Source organism: Caloenas nicobarica, chromosome 15 (genome assembly GCF_036013445.1).
Source record: "Caloenas nicobarica isolate bCalNic1 chromosome 15, bCalNic1.hap1, whole genome shotgun sequence".
Classification (NCBI taxonomy): domain Eukaryota; kingdom Metazoa; phylum Chordata; class Aves; order Columbiformes; family Columbidae; genus Caloenas; species Caloenas nicobarica.
In genome coordinates, this window is record NC_088259.1 from 14,667,561 (window position 1) to 14,683,323 (window position 15,763).

Here is a 15,763-nt window from a genome sequence, read left to right on the forward strand (position 1 = left end):
TTCAATAAGAACTGCTCACAAAATACCTGAAATTAGGTCATCGGTTACACCTGTACAGGTAGAAATAACTTCCTTTCTAAGAGCAGCACTGTCAGTGCCAGTTTCAAAAGTCGGTATGTATTTCTTGAAAAATAACACATAAGGAGGATCAGAGTCCTGTTCCCTCCGTAACCATCACTCTCCTGGATTCTTTTCTCTTAAAGCATTGCAAATGTATTTGCCACTGAATCTGCAGGCTGGCTCTAAACTCACAGCAGATCTGTCAGTAATATGTCCCGTCTGTAGTGTTACTCAGCATTTTTTAATCTCCACAAGTCTATCTCGTCTTTGTCTTTTTTTTATTTTGGGGTGGGAGTTCTGGAGAAGACTTTTCCTCAGGGGGGTATCAGATGTGCTCATTTGATGCTTTACCAAAGACAGCAATAAACATATTCAATGTTTTCCCAAGGGCAATAGTTATGTTCAGCACTCATACATCTGAGGAAACTAAACTCTTCCCTAGAGAGGTCTGTGGCCAGGCATTTGAACGGAAATAAACAGCAGGATTTCAGGCACAGGCTTTATCTGATGAACTACTGCTGCAGTCTGCTCTAATCCTTCCAAAAGCAATGAATAGGAGTAACCAGGATGTGGCCCAGAGGGTATTGAGTTCAGCAAAGCGTAGCCCGAGTGCCTTTCAGCTGAGTAATGGCAAAGGGAGATAGAGTTTTCGTGTTTTCTCGTGGCCCTAATGAAGACAATGGAAGCAAAATGCACTCGTTTCACAGCAATTCACTAGTTCAAACTCATCTCTTTGTGGTTTTGCAGAAGTACTGCTGGATTAATAGTATCTTTTACGTATCTACTAGACCTTTCATCAGAAAATACTCTAAAGGCCACAGACAAGGATTGCTTCACACACCCCTTCCCTGGGGTGAAACAGCAGTGCTCTGTAATAAGCAGTAAAAAAACCTATTCAAAATCTCCTATTTATTTGCCACTTCTGGGAAATTTTGAGACCAGATATTATTACCAAACTGTAATCATGGGCAATATGATTATAATACTAATAATTAGCACTCCTCCTCCCTGAACACTATCAAATGGTCGTAGCCGTGGTGTTGAAAATGTTCGGAAGGCATTCGCTGCAAACAGCATAGGAGCTACTAACAGCAGGTTGGGGCTTTGAGCTCTGTACTGGCTCAAGGGGGAGACACCACTTATTTAGTCACTAACTAAACCTCCTAAACCACCTTTCTTGAATATTGGCAAGAACTCAAGACCTTAACCTCATGAGAGCATCACCTGTTACCTTGGTATTTCAGGGGAATTCAGAGACCAGGTATTAATACCTGTGAAACTCTGATTCTAGAAATATAATACAGCATAATTAAAAAAAATAACATGAAAGACTATATTCACACAATTATACTTCATGAGACTTTATAACATGTCAGTGCAGGAACAGTAAGATAAATATTATTATAAGTGTAAGAAAAATGTGCAAGAACAATATTATTCTTGTCTTTTCTTTGACAAATTGGCTAGTACCTTCTCACAGAAATAGAGCCTTCAAAATTTTAGCAAGTAACAAGCATCTATTTGCTTTCAAAAGACTTGGTATGAGGTCAGCTTTACCTCAGCAGAAACGCATCCATCAGACCAAAAGTAAAATAATCTGTGCAAATGTTACAGGCTTAATCAACAAATCCGGTAAATTGCATGAGTTTGAGTCTGATTCAAGTGTTTTTGTAACCAGCTTTAGCAAATTCTCTCAAGAAATCATGTAACAGCTATTTTTCCAGGCAATTAAGACAGTCACACAACGACTAAAAGCTTCAGATTTATAAAGGTAGATCCTTATGTTAGATTTCAAATGTTTTTTTGAATGAAAGGGATACTCAACATTTCCTGCTTGTGAAAGCTTTCCTTGCTTTTGGCAAACAGTTTTTGGTCACATACTTACATTGTAGAGTTATTAATACCACTAGAACTGAAAATATTTTTGTAATTTTTCAGTAGCATAACGCAAGCACTACTTTGCACTGTAACTGCATGTTAAAAAGGCAAAAGCACATATACAGTGTCTTAGCAGGTTAAATGTATAATTGCACACAAAAACTAGGAAAAAATATACACACGATTGCTCTTAAGTGCACTGTTTCTGGAAGCAGAGCTAAAATCAAGATTAATTTCCCAATGGGGAAAAATGACCAGGAATTACTGTCTTTGAACACAGGCAGCTGCATCCATTCATCTTGGTGGAGACACAAGCTGCAGAGGTTTCTACAGCTGGAAAGAGAAATACATAAATACCTACAGAATTTAGGTGCCTTCTGGATTTGGGATGCCCGAGGATCTACATTTGGAACTGTACAGAGATCTAACACAACACGTCTCCAGGTGACACGGCAAACTGTACCTGGCTCCTTTGGCCTCAGTCTTGGGCAAAACGTGACCACCCAAATGCTTCTTTAGGCTTCACATGGAATCTTTCACTGTTCCTCCTAATGCTTCCCAAGACCGTTCTGCCCTCTGTACCTTTAGGGTCTGTTAATAAAGATGGATATCTAGATATTGTGCAGTTACGCAAGACTGCAGGTCTAACCTGTAGTGGCTGCAAGCTAGCCAGATTCTTAGCTACATCATCTAAAGTCACTAACATCCACCACACAAAAATAAAGAATTTAATAGTAATTTATTGAATCTATATAATTAGAGGCTGTTGCTGATACTGCTAAACTGTTTCAACATAGACGGGTTCTAAAGGCACAATGCTTATATGTCATGGATCATTAGGCAGCATAAAGAGGATAAATCACCCTGTTCAAGTGGTGAGAAAAATACTATTTACATTATACCTTTTTATATCCTCTAAGATTTTCTTTGCATAACATCATGTTACACTGATAACATCAGCAATTGACACATATTTTTACACTGCCATAAATGTACATAGTTATTTTGCGGTAAACACACAAATTACATCCCTACTCATTGAGACAAATGTAAAAGACAGTTAGATTGTGCATTAAGCCTGTCAGTAATTGCAGAACAGTGAAGGACGAGATGGATATCAACAGGAAAAAGATGGATTATGGACATCTGGGAGAAACAAGGCTGAGAGAAGCAACAGAGCTTTTCCTGTACTAGCTCAGTATGAAGGTATCCACCCACAATTATTGATCCGTCACAAAATCATGGTTCCAGTAAGTACTTCCGAGCCATCCTGAGGGATTCAGTTCACTCTGGATTCCCTCAGTTTCCCCCTGGAAGTGTTGAAGATGAGTAAAGAGAAACCAGGACTTCCAGTATCACCTTCCACGGCACAATATCCCCTAGTGAAATCCCTACCTCCTGAACGTGAACCATATGCTTCAAAAAAATGAAATGTTTGGTCAGATTCCTAAATATTACTGCTTTTTAAACTAAATGTGCCTTTCTACAGTGCTGTGTGGAAGGTGAAGAAAGCTTCTAGACTTCTGTCAGTCCTGTCCAAAGAGACAGCCTGAGACAGTAACTCATTCTCACACCTTCCTAATGCACAAATCCTTTGCTACAAGAATTCTCTTCCCTGATCAAGAAGGACAAGAGCACTGAAAGAGCCAAGAAACTGAAAAAGCCCAGAGAGTGGTTCTAGTAAGCCAAACAAAAGAGAAGAGTCAGTCAAGTCCTGAGTATTTCCAAGCTGACCATCAGAACATCTTGTCATGGACCTTGGTTTCTTGGTCTCTGGTCATCACTTCACTTGCTCCCTGACTTATCCTCCTGCAAGCTTATCTTCTCTAGAGAATGAAGGGTGCTTTTTTCATGTAAATCAGGTAATAAACAGTTATTCACAGAAAAAAAATGGTTCACTTTTTTTTTTAAGTAAACATTAACTGTGCTTAATTTGAATCAAGAAACCTCTTAATTTTCTTGAGCCATGTACTTAATTAGAGACTCCTTCAATAGTTGAATGTCGCAATGTTTATTGCCGAGGTAGATATCTCAAACAGGTCATGGCCAGCTGGGAGATTCCTTGGCTGGTGGAGTTTGAGCTGTTCATCCACCTTTCTGTTTTTCTGCATCTCTCTAAGGATTACCTCATTCTCGGTTTGCTCAGCAGGCCTTTTTTCCCACACTGCTGCTGTTGTCTTGTAGGAGCGTGATCATCTGGTGTGGAGTGAGATCGGAAGGGCTTAATCTTGAAAACATAGCATTTGAGTAAAAAATACAATGAAGATTTCTTTTGCTTTCAATTTACAGTGAGTGTCTATATAACAACTTTGCGATCTCAATTATCAAATACATTTTGGTTTCTCTTCTGTAGAATGGGAATTACTGTACTTTCCCATTTCCTAAGTTGAATTCATCAATATTTACAAAACCATACGATTCTCAGCTGCAAAGGGACATAGAATTAAAAGTGTATAAACAAAAATGAGCAAAAACCTGGAATAACAACTTTGTGTTTTGACACCAGTGTTTACAAGTTGCATCCAGCTTGTCTTCCCCAGCATTGTGAAATACGTTCCTACGACAGAGATACTCCCTGTGCAGCCTGCCCGTTCTCCTATAGCACTTTTACATTGTAGCATTTTAGAAAACACAGGAGGCTTGGAAAGCATTTTTAGGGCCAAAATAGCAGAAAGCTTTTTCCAACAAGGAGGAAGAGTAGAGGTCAGGAGACAGGAATTGTGTAATATGTCACAAAAGAAACCTCCTGCAATTACACGTACTGAGGAAAATCAACCACCAATCTAAAGCGCTTTCCCACTGAGGAGTTGTTTTGGTAATATTTAGTGTATTTGAAATTCACTATATGAAAAGCAGTTGGCTCGTTTTGTGTGAGCTCAGTGTTTTACAGTGTATGGGAAGTTCAGCTGTTGTGTTTCAACGAGATTTCCAAGCACACCTCAGTCTCTTACATCCTATTGAGGAGTTCTTAACTTGATGGGATTTCCAAGCTTTATTTAAAGAATGCGTTATGATTGTTCCTCAGGAGGTAGGACTAGCAATTGTCATTAGGAAGGAGCTCTAAAACTTGGACTTCAGGTACCGATTAAATATTTTAGTGATGAAAAAGCTCCACTGTGATACAGCCTTTCTGTTCCTCTGCAGCAGTCCCTGTCAGATCTTCTCCAGAAGCATCACACCGACAGACCATTTTTTGAGGAACATTATCTCCTAACATCTGAGACTGCAGCAATCAAAACGCCTTTTTTTTTTTTTTGTCTGTAGCGAAAGTGAAGCATAGAAAAATATGTATCATAAGCTATTTAGTTTTGTTTTTCAGATATTTCCTGGTCTAAAACTACTCCTTGCCATAGAAGTGAAGAGGGTTTTTCTCTCACAGTTGTCATTAGCTGCTACAATTGATAGAAAATATTGGGGAATCTGGTGGATAGACATCTGTGGGACAATGGTGACATCTTCACTGTTACAGGTGCCTCAGTGGAGTGATACTCCTGTGATGATATGCCCCCAAAATTCAATTTGAGAACCCTGTGACTAGTGTCGCTTTACTCTTATGACAACCCTTGATATGTTCTAAAGGTCACAAGAAAAGGTCTTGCTGAAAATTAAAGACTTGTTTTTGAGATCTCTTAAAAGGGAGGGGAGGAAGAAGTAAAGGCTGAAAATGCCCTTAGAACTGCACTTTACCAGAACTTGAGGCAATCATTAGCTCTCTCAGCTCAGGCCCAGCTTCCCTGCCAGAGAGTTACATCACGACCACAGAAGTTAAATAAAACCTTTTCCATTCTGGAGTTTAAAAACAACTTAATAGAGAAGATTTCGTATTAACAGGGTGGTTTCTTCCCCATAGCAGTGATGAACATGGAAAAATTGACCTGCGCCCAGTTTAGTCTTGACTTGCCTATTCCAGACTCTTCTAAAGAGATTGTTTCACAAGCACTAAGCTATGACCCTTCAAATGAGTTCATTTTGATTCCTTAAATAGACAGGTGTCCAGCGAGCACACTAATTGTTTCTTCTTTCTGTTTCTCAGAAGAACTTATCATTGAACAAAGCCCGAACTGCACTCAGTCCACGAGGACAGCAACATGCATTTTCAGTAGAGCTGGTTCCGAGAAAACAAATCACAAGAATGTCAACTTGCTGTGGTGTTTCCCTAAAGAAAAAAAAAAAAAAAAGTGCAAACCTTTGAACCAGCTTTAATTTTAAAACCCACCTAGAAAGTGCTGTGATCTTCTGGCCCATATAGTATGATCCCATAGAAGAAAACCATTGAAACAGAAGAGCAAGATTGGGAAGGAAGTACCAAAACCACAGGAAAAATCTCCAAGTGAGATGTTATGCTTTTGTACACCTTCATCTGTATTGTACACTACCACCTTGTTAATTTTACTATGAGACGTGTACCTTCATGGGTCTTAAGTTCCATGTCAAACTCATCCTCTGATTATTCCTCTGCTCGTCACTTGTCTAACACACCCATCTATCTGCACACTCTGCATCTTACTGTCAGAAACTTAAATACAGGAGATTAAGAGCTGAGTCACAAAACACAACTTGGGAAAGATGAAAAAAGGTAGTGTGGGGTGTCAGAAAATCAAGTCTTCATTGTAGCATACCCGTCTTTCCCGGAAATCCTCTGGTTTACAGGTAGCTATTGTCCACAGCCTCTCTGACTTCTCTTGCAAGGAGAGGACAGAGCAGTAAGCACCAGGTGACTTGAGCTGTTTTATCTACACTAGCACATCTTCTGCCTTCACTTAGTGTGAAAGCCTTTGGCTCTCTCTGAGGGTCACTGTGCAGTTTCCGATTAAAAGACTCATGGCATTAACTGATTTTTGTCAGAATTCAACGGCTGCCAGCACTAACAGTGAAGGGAATTTTGCCTTCTCAGATGATGCACTCACATGCCCTTTGCATAAATAGGTGGTTAGTCAGCCAGATAGGGTAAGAGCAGTCCACCCATCAAAACTTGTTATTCCTCAGCTCCTTGCCTTTTTTATTCCATCGTTTCAAAGTGCAAATGCTGAAGGAAGACTGAACTATTCAGCCACCTGCGCATCGTGGTAGGAACAGCAGAGCCCCCCCGCCCCGGTGTGTGTCGTGCAAAAGGTCCAAATTAAAAAAAAAAAAAAAAAGAAAGAGAAAATGCTTGATGAGACTGTTCACACGAACGGCAGGCAGCTTCTCCAGGGAGCGGGAGCCGCTACCTGCCACGCTGGCCGCCTCCTGACCCCGCTCGCCCCGGCGCCGTGACGACCCCCGGGACCCGCCGTGGGCGGCGGGGCCGGGGCGGCCGGGAGCCCCCGGGCAGCTCGGCGGGCGGAGGCGCGGCCGGCGCTGGCTCGGTGCCCTCCTGCCTCGCCTGAACCCTTTCATGAACCGCTTGCCCCGCAGCCTCCCCGGGCCGGGCCGGCCCCACCTCACCCCACCCAGAGCTCCCATTGGCCCCCGATGAAAGTCCAGCGAGCCTCCCGGCTGCTATATATATACATATATGCGGATGGGTGCCTGTCGCCGCGGCCATGGCAGCCTGCAGCATCTTCCTCCGGCATCCCGCCCTCACCTGCGGCCGCGCCGCCAGGAGCCCCGCCGGGCGCGGAGCCCCCGCGCAGCGGTTCCGCGCCTCGTCCCTCAGCGCCCTGCGGCCGGCGGCGCCCCCCGCTCCGCGGGGCCGCGGACACCCCCTGGCCGCCCTGCCCGGCCCCCCCAGCTGGCCGCTCATGGGCAGCCTGCCCGACGTCCTCTGGAAGGGGGGGCTCAAGAGGCAGCATGAGACGCTGGTGAGGCGGGCGGAGGGCTGGGGGATGCTGCGGCGGGGGGAGCCAGGGGAGCACCCCGCACTCACCAGGGGGGTGCTTTCTTCTGCGCCCCCAGGCTGAGTACCACAGGAGGTTCGGGAAGATCTTCCGCATGAAGCTGGGGGCTTTCGACTCGGTGCACATCGCAGCCCCCTGCCTCCTGGAAGCCCTGTACCGCCGGGAGAGCGCCTGCCCCCAGCGCCTGGAGATCAAGCCCTGGAAAGCCTATCGGGACTATCGCGACGAGGGCTACGGGCTGCTGATCCTGTAAGTGGATCCTGTTAGCGTCCCTGGGGAGGTGCGGGAAGGGCCGGTCGCTCCCTGCGGTGCAGGGGGGCGGTTTCCGAGGTGCCCGGGGGATGCTGCGGGCGGGCGGCCGCCGCCAACCTGCCGCGCCCGGCTCCGCGGGGACCGGGGCGCCCAAGCCGGGCTGCGCTCCCGCGGGCCGGCGGTGCCGGCGGAGCCGCCGCCCGGAGCAGCTTCCATCCCCTGCCCCCCGAGAAGCGGCTGCGGCGTCAGGTTGACGCCCGTCGGTGCGATGAAGGCGAACCGGCGCCCGGCGATGTCTTGTTGCACGTGTTGCGGGTTTGAGGTTTTTTCCGCTTTCTTTGTTCTTTAAGCCTTTCTCTTTCCAATCTCGCTGTTTTTAATTCAATCTAGGGAAGGAAAGGACTGGCAGAGGGTAAGAAGTGCCTTTCAAAAGAAATTAATGAAACCCAGGGAAGTTGCGAAACTGGACAGCACGATCAATGAGGTACTGCGCTAGGAGAAATTCTTTCTTTCGCTCCACTCCCCTTGGAAACCTGGGAAGTAAAAGCAGATCAAGGGATCCGTTTTACCTGGATAGCTGTTGTCTGCTTTATAGTGGTAAAACCACGAGTTAATATTCTGAAATCAGGGAATAAGAAGTACAAACTGATTATCAGGGTCTGACCAAAAGTGAGACCAGGCAGAAACCTGTAGTTGAGATTGTCTGTCTCCACAGAACAATAAGATGATTCCACAATGATACAGGCTCCTGCAAACAGACTTTTTACTTACTCTTCTTGCATTCAGTGTTTTTTGCCTTGTACATTCTTATGTTCCTCCATTGAGGGAACACCTTCTTTAACCTCTGTGTTCCTCACTGAGTTTGAGGAACATCTGTGATAAGCGGCTTAATCCTCTCTTTTTGTGAAAATCCAGTATCCCTGTGGAGGAAAGCTCGGTTTGTCAAATTACGAACAGTAATAGCATGAGAGTCATGTAAAATCCAAACATACGTTAACACAGGGGGAAATGTAATCTTGTTCAAAGAACAGGAAATGTTAAGTATCTCTCCCTTATGTGAGATTGTTATCTAGTTAAAAGACAGTTGAAATGCTAAATTACACAGGATTTTTATTAGTTAATGTCATTTTATTTCCTTCTTTTCCCTCTCTTCTCTTCACCACTTAGGTCCTAGAGGAGTTCATGCACAGAATAGATGACATTTGTAACCACAGCGGACAAATAGAAGATGTCTATTCAGAATTCAACAAATGGTCCTTCGAAAGTAAGTTTGTTTTTGCCTGAGAATGATACACATTTTGTACCTGCCATGGCATTTTAGTTAAAGCACAATCAATGATGATGGTGAAGGCTCATAGTTTCCAAACTATCAGCTACAGTATCATGGAAAGTGGGTTGCATAAAAGCCAGGGGACCATCAGTATACATGCAGAATTCATCAGCATCTATACAAACTCTTCGGTTCTGTCAGGTTATCTATGGGGCTCGCAAAAAAATAATAAATAAATCAAATATGAACAGTGATTTATCCAAAACCTGGAGGAATCACAGTGCTTTTAGCTAGAGTGGGATAGCACATGACCATTTTTGTCCATCTGATATTTGTTAATTATCAGCAGCACAAGATCAATTGAATGATCCTGTAATGGTGAATAAGTGCTCATTGTAGACAAGGGCTGGAAAATCCTATTTTAAATGTTTACATTGGGATTGGGAAGCACTGGAATAAGTTACCAAGACAGGAGCCTCCAGCTTTAGAAACCTGTCAGAGCACAGTAAGGAGCCGGGAATGACTTCGGGCAGAAGCAGCTGCATCAGTAGTTCCCATCACAGAGGGAAGATTGAGTATAGTGTGTAACTGAACGAGCTCCGCCAGACCTGTGTGCTCTGGGCTGGCTCATCTCAGCAACCTGTGCGCTGAGTTCCTGAAAATGGTTCAGTTGCGATGGCTGCTTTTGGAAAGGAAGAAATAGGAAGTGACAACTTTAGGAAAAAAAAAAAAAAGAGATCAAGTGGAAAGAGGTGGAAACTGGTAGAGTGTGGGATGCTGCCAGTGTTGGCAAGTGGTTTCTGTGGAAAGGGCTGGGAGATGCTGGACTAGGTGGCCTACACAGATCCTGTTTTCCTACTACTCTGTTCTCTTCAGTAGCTTTGCCAAGCAGCTTACTTGCTAAATATGCCAGCCCTGTTTGGCAGAATGATCTGTTGCTTATGTAAGGGGATCAGTGGTAATTAGATTCTGTGAAGAAAATGCTACTGTAAGAGCACCTTAGCTAGATATGCTGCTACTTAGGTCTGAGGCAAACATGCAGACAGTGAAGTGCTGTTCTCATGGATGTGTATCATAGAACAGAGACCATTTTTCAGAAGGATAACCCAAGCCATTCCTTGATTATAAACGGGGGACACCATGCACCCTTTTTGTTTATATCATTTAATGATAAGATTGCTTAACAACAGGTATCTGCTTGGTGCTGTATGGAAGGAGGTTTGGTCTTTTACAGAAGGATGTAGAGGAAGAAAGTTTGAACTTCATCAAGGCTGTAAAAACGGTATGGAAAAGTCTTTACTGTAGTGATTTTCTACCCCTACTGATAATGAGAGGGTACCAGTTTAAATGGGTCACCTGAAAAAAGTTCAGGCTTCTGTGCTACATCCATATTGGCAACTTTGCACATCCAAGGCAACACTTGTATGTGCAATGCTAGTACTGGTCATCTGACTGTCCCATTTATGAAATGCCTAAATCTGTAGGGGAAAAACGCTGTGTGGGCACCAGGGTAATCCTGGAAATAGAGTCATCAGATTAGCTGGGTAACTTTCCTCTCCCTCTGAGACACCTGTTGTGCAACACTGCTGATAGTTGGGTGGGCCTCTTGGAGTTGTGTGGGATTATGCAAATACGCTGGATGTGGAGGTTTAGTCATTCCTGCGAGCACACCTGCCATGCATCTTGTTGCAACTTGGACTCCAGTGACATGTATCTGCCTAATTTTAGCCATCTAAAAGATAGGCATCTAGCCTTGCCTAGTATTTTAGCTCCATCCGTTGTCAAGGGAGAGAGTGTCACTGCCAAACGGTGGCTTGTCCAATTCTAAACCAGTTGCCTAAAATAGATAAGATGAATCACCCACCAGAGAGGCCTCCCATCCTGTACTGGCTGTCCCTAATTTTTAGCTGGATAGAGTTTAAGTGGGTTGAGACCCACCCTTTCTGTCCAGGATGGAAAATCTGTCAGAATCATGACTTCCTGAAAATTGCCCCTTACTTTACAGTCTAATTTTGTTCACAGATTGCAAGCAGCTAGATTAAAGAAAGATTTCAAAAACTCTTTCTCCACTACAGATGATGGCTACTTTTGGAATGATGATGGTGACCCCTGTGGAACTCCACAAGGGTCTGAACACAAAAGTCTGGCAAGCTCATACTAAAGCATGGGATGATATATTTAAAACAGGTTATTTTTTTTTTTTTAACATGATTTCTCTCCTTTCCCTTCTGCTCTGTTTCCTACTGGGTGCAATTAACTTTCTTCATACTTGCTACTGCCCTACACTGCTGTTAATTGCTGCCCAGATTGAGCCACCTTTGCTGCAGCGAACCACAAACCTATTCCAAGCATAGGAGCACTGCTTTCTTGTGACTAACACTTGGCTCAGTGAAGCAATAACTCATTCCCAGGGAAGCCCCAGAAATTTGGGAGCCAGCAACATCATGAGTCCACTTTCATCTGTCATAGAAGTAAATAGCTAATGAGTGTATAATCTCTTTAAGGCAAGGTAGACAAGTGAGAAAAGGGACCTCCCTCAAAGGGACCTCAAAGGGAGTTGTTTTATTGAGAACATGAGAACATTTTACATGCAACAAAAGACTGTTTGCTAAAAAAAAAAAAAAAATTATAGGTCTTCCGAACAACCTGGAATATAGTTGTAAGTTCTAAAAACAGAAGCAATTGAAATCATAAGGTACAGTTTGGCTTTTTGACAACATTTTCTGTCTACTTAAGATGAATTGGCCTTCAAGGTTATGAAAATTACTCTAACTCCAGATATTAATTTAAGTTTATATTTTTCAGTATTTCGCTAGACAGTGATAGTTATAGCTAAAGATTAAGAGGTTTTGGCACTTGGATGATTGTAAGACTAAGGGATATATTTCTCTCATGTATTTGAATACTTGATACTTCAGGAGTTTTGGTCATGCTAGCCACACATGCACTTATTTTATTGCTTCTTAGTTTATGGGTTTTAGGAATGACACTTTAAACCAGTTTTGCTCAGAAAAAACAGTTTGACACCTTCACTTGACATGAATAGCTCCTTACTAGGAACTGGTCTTGACAATTGGTATATTCATAAGAAAGGGCGGACAAAAGCTAGTTCTCTATATTAAAAAATAGCATGTAGAAATTTGACATATATTTTTATCTTCCCCTAGTAAATCAGAGGCTTAAATTTCCACTCGGGGAGTCTGAGTGCTAAGTCTCTTTGATTTTTTTAACACCTTGATCCCCTTTGAAAATTCAACCTTATGAATTTTACACGCTGTATTTCTGTTTGCTAAATATTCCACTGAACACATCACTGATTTCCTTTCTTAATTTAAGAAAGCAGAATTCCTAATAGTTTGCAAGAGCTCTTTCTGTTCAGAAGTGATTTTCGTGACCAAGTTCTTTGTTTAAAAAGTGAAAATACCATTATTTATCCAGCATCATTCTAATTGCTAGAAAAAAAAGAGCACAGCTTGGTGTCCTCTTTCAAAATCCTGCATGTAAGATGTATTTTTGCTTTTATTTTTGTAGTATTTTTAGTGACTTTCCATTAATTACCTCCTGCTCCTCCCTCCTCAGCCAAGCACTCAATTGACTGTCGGTTGGAAAAACACTCTGCAAACCCCCGGGAGGATTTCCTGTGCGACATCTACTCTGGGGGACAACTGTCCAAGAAGGAGCTGTACGCGGCCATCGCGGAGCTCCAGATCGCCGGCGTCGAAACGGTAAACCCGACTTTCCAAGAGCTGGTTAAAATGACCATCCTGCCAACCCCCTGCTTTCCTCCACAACATTCGAGAGTGAGCTAGTTCTGTAGTTCTGTGGCCTAAATACCAGTTAATTTTTACCTGAAATCTCTAGATCTTTCTTCTGTTCGTTGCCCCAAGAGAACAACTGGGATGGCTCACAGTCCCTTGGCCTTACAAAACACCATAAGGCAGTGACCAGCCATAAATGTTGCTTTGAGCTTTTGGCAACTTCTTGTTTCTGTCATCACAAATGGAGATCTTACATTTCTTTTTGGTTGCTTTCAGACGGCCAATAGTTTACTGTGGGCTTTGTATAACATTTCGCGCAATCCACATGTTCAGCAGAAGCTTTTCCAGGAAATACAGAGCGTTTTGGCTGCTAATGAGAGTCCAAGTGCTGAGAACTTGAAGAATATGCCTTACCTAAAAGCATGTCTGAAAGAATCCATGAGGTAAAATTCTCAAATAATTTGCAAAAAACCAAAACGATCACAAAGTTTTTTACCAGCTAGTGTGTACTAGGGAGAAAGAAATTTCTAGAATACAATTTTGTTCACTTTGTTGTTTAGGGTAAACTACGACAGATACAGGAAGACAAAAATGCTGGAAATTTAACCCATTTTATTTTTTTTCCCTGCAGATTAACACCGTCAGTGCCATTCACCACTCGCACCATCGACACAGAAGTAGTTCTGGGAGATTATGTACTGCCCAAAGGGGTAAGTCAATTAATTTAGGTTATTATAATATTTTGTCGTTGATTAACTGTCCTGTAAACCACTGGAGCTGGTCATATTTCAGTCTCAAAATGACTTTGCCCAAGGACTAGTCCCCGGATAAAGCATGAGGAATTCACACCAAGAATTCCCGTAAACTGAAAACCATACATGCCTGCACTGCTGTTGGATTTAGACAAAAATATTTTAGTGTGCTATTTCAAAAACATTTTTCAAACTTTCCTATGATTTTCTGAGGAAACTATGACTTTTTTATGTTTGAACTAATCTCCAGAGAATTACACGGCATCTTCTGAGGAAACTGCCTTGCCTTTGCTGTTGCATTTTTTTTTTTCCCATTAACAAGCTGATTCACTTGGTAGCTCTAAGCCAATTTGTAATGAGCCTCTCTCTATTGCTTTGTTTATAGACCGTGCTGATGATAAATAGCCATGCCTTGGGTTGCAATGAAGAGTACTTCAACGGCTGGACTCAGTTTAAGCCAGAGCGCTGGTTTCAGAAGAATTTAATAAATCCTTTTTCCCATGTTCCGTTTGGCATTGGGAAGAGGATGTGCATCGGGCGCCGCGTAGCAGAGCTGCAGCTTCACTTGGCCCTTTGCTGGGTAAATTCTCTTCTGCACACAATGCCTGGCTGTTGTCCTACGTCTAGTCGGAAGATCTAGAAGCCAAAGCATGCTAACTGAAATGTTTGTGTTTCAGCTCATTCGCAAATACCAAATTGTAGCAACTGACAACAAACCAGTAGAAACGCTCCACTCTGGAATCCTGATTCCCAGCCGGGAGCTTCCCATTGCCTTTCACAGGAGATAAGGTATGTGCATGAGGGTCTCTGGGGTACGTGAGACTGTTTTTTGAGCCTCATTTAGAATTTTTATAGAACTGTGAGTGTAAGAGAACAGACATTTTTCTAAGCTTTATTCTCACAATGTGAGATTTATTAAATGCCATCACATTTTATTACTTTTACCAGAAAACATTCGATGTGCTAAGAAGACAAATTTTGTATGTCTCAAGGTTCTGAAGTTAGCTGCCTAGTTTTAAACTCCAAGAGAGCATGTCTTCTGTGCATGATACAGATCAGAAATGGGGAATCAAAATGTATGTACTGTTGGGGAAAATAATAGCCATTATTTTGTTACAATATAACTTATCCACTGCATTTCTAAAAGATATTTCCTGGAAAATAGCGCTTGATTTTGAGCATCAATGTACAAATTAAAAAGAAAATGCCCTAGTGAAGGAACAGTATGCCAGGGCACTACAGAATTTATATTAGAAAACTTGATTTTAGGCAGAAGGACAAATAAAATAAATATCTATTTGTAAATAGTTGTACAGTGTTGCAACTTATTATACATTGTAACATGTTCTCTGCTCACAAACTTATACAAACAAGCTAAAAGAAAATCTTACTTGTATAAAAGTCTAAACTGGAAAACTGAGTCTTTGATCTAGAATTAAGTCCTCAAATTAGAAGTCAAGTGACATTTAAATACCATGGGAGATTTTTTTTTTGCTGGCCAACACCACAGGAAAAAAAACACCCAAGATCATTTGAGTAAGGCTATTCCTTCCATTAACTACTTTAACTGAAGCATGTGCAGTGCTTTTGCTTTCAAACAATCAATCACTATATAGATTATTTTTCTCATTAGTACAGCTTGCAGAAAACAGATGACAATCCTACTGCTGCCTTCTCTGAAAAATATGCATTGACTGGGAAAGCCAAAACCTACAGTAACCAGTGGAGAAACTGCAACACACGTCCCTGGAACAGCTGCTGAGCCAGAAATAGTATCAACAAAAGCTCCCATACTGTTTTATTGGAAAATGTGGTTAGTTACTTCAGTTGTAGTTAGCAATGTTAAGAGGAAAGAAAAATACCATGCACGTTCATATACCTATGCAAAATACGGATTTAGTGCAGCTGAGGGACTGTGCGGGATAGAGCTGGATAACGAGCTGTGGAGTGTTATGTGTGGTTCTTCTTAGCACA

General features: G+C 42.4%; 1 protein-coding gene across 1 annotated transcript; it reads left to right on the forward strand.

Moving 5' to 3' along the window:
• The first annotated feature begins 7,463 nt into the window (after positions 1 to 7,463).
• Positions 7,464 to 15,506, forward strand: LOC135994910 (1,25-dihydroxyvitamin D(3) 24-hydroxylase, mitochondrial). The gene is made up of 12 exons (XM_065645843.1): positions 7,464 to 7,721; positions 7,816 to 8,006; positions 8,400 to 8,493; positions 9,177 to 9,273; positions 10,470 to 10,561; positions 11,355 to 11,466; positions 12,859 to 13,004; positions 13,314 to 13,480; positions 13,669 to 13,747; positions 14,175 to 14,369; positions 14,467 to 14,578; positions 15,423 to 15,506. The coding sequence occupies exons 1-11, from the start codon at positions 7,464 to 7,466 to the stop codon at positions 14,575 to 14,577; spliced, it is 1,542 nt and encodes a 513-aa protein (XP_065501915.1). The 3' UTR covers position 14,578; positions 15,423 to 15,506.
• The last annotated feature ends 257 nt before the right edge of the window (positions 15,507 to 15,763 follow it).

Coding starts and splice junctions, on each gene's coding strand:
- LOC135994910 (XM_065645843.1), top strand. CDS start 7,464: ATGGCAGCCTGCAGCATCTTCCTCCGGCATCCCGCCCTCACCTGCGGC. Junction 10,562..11,354: donor TCATCAAGGCTGTAAAAACG/GTATGGAAAAGT, acceptor TCTCCACTACAG/ATGATGGCTACTTTTGGAAT. Junction 13,748..14,174: donor ATTATGTACTGCCCAAAGGG/GTAAGTCAATTA, acceptor CTTTGTTTATAG/ACCGTGCTGATGATAAATAG.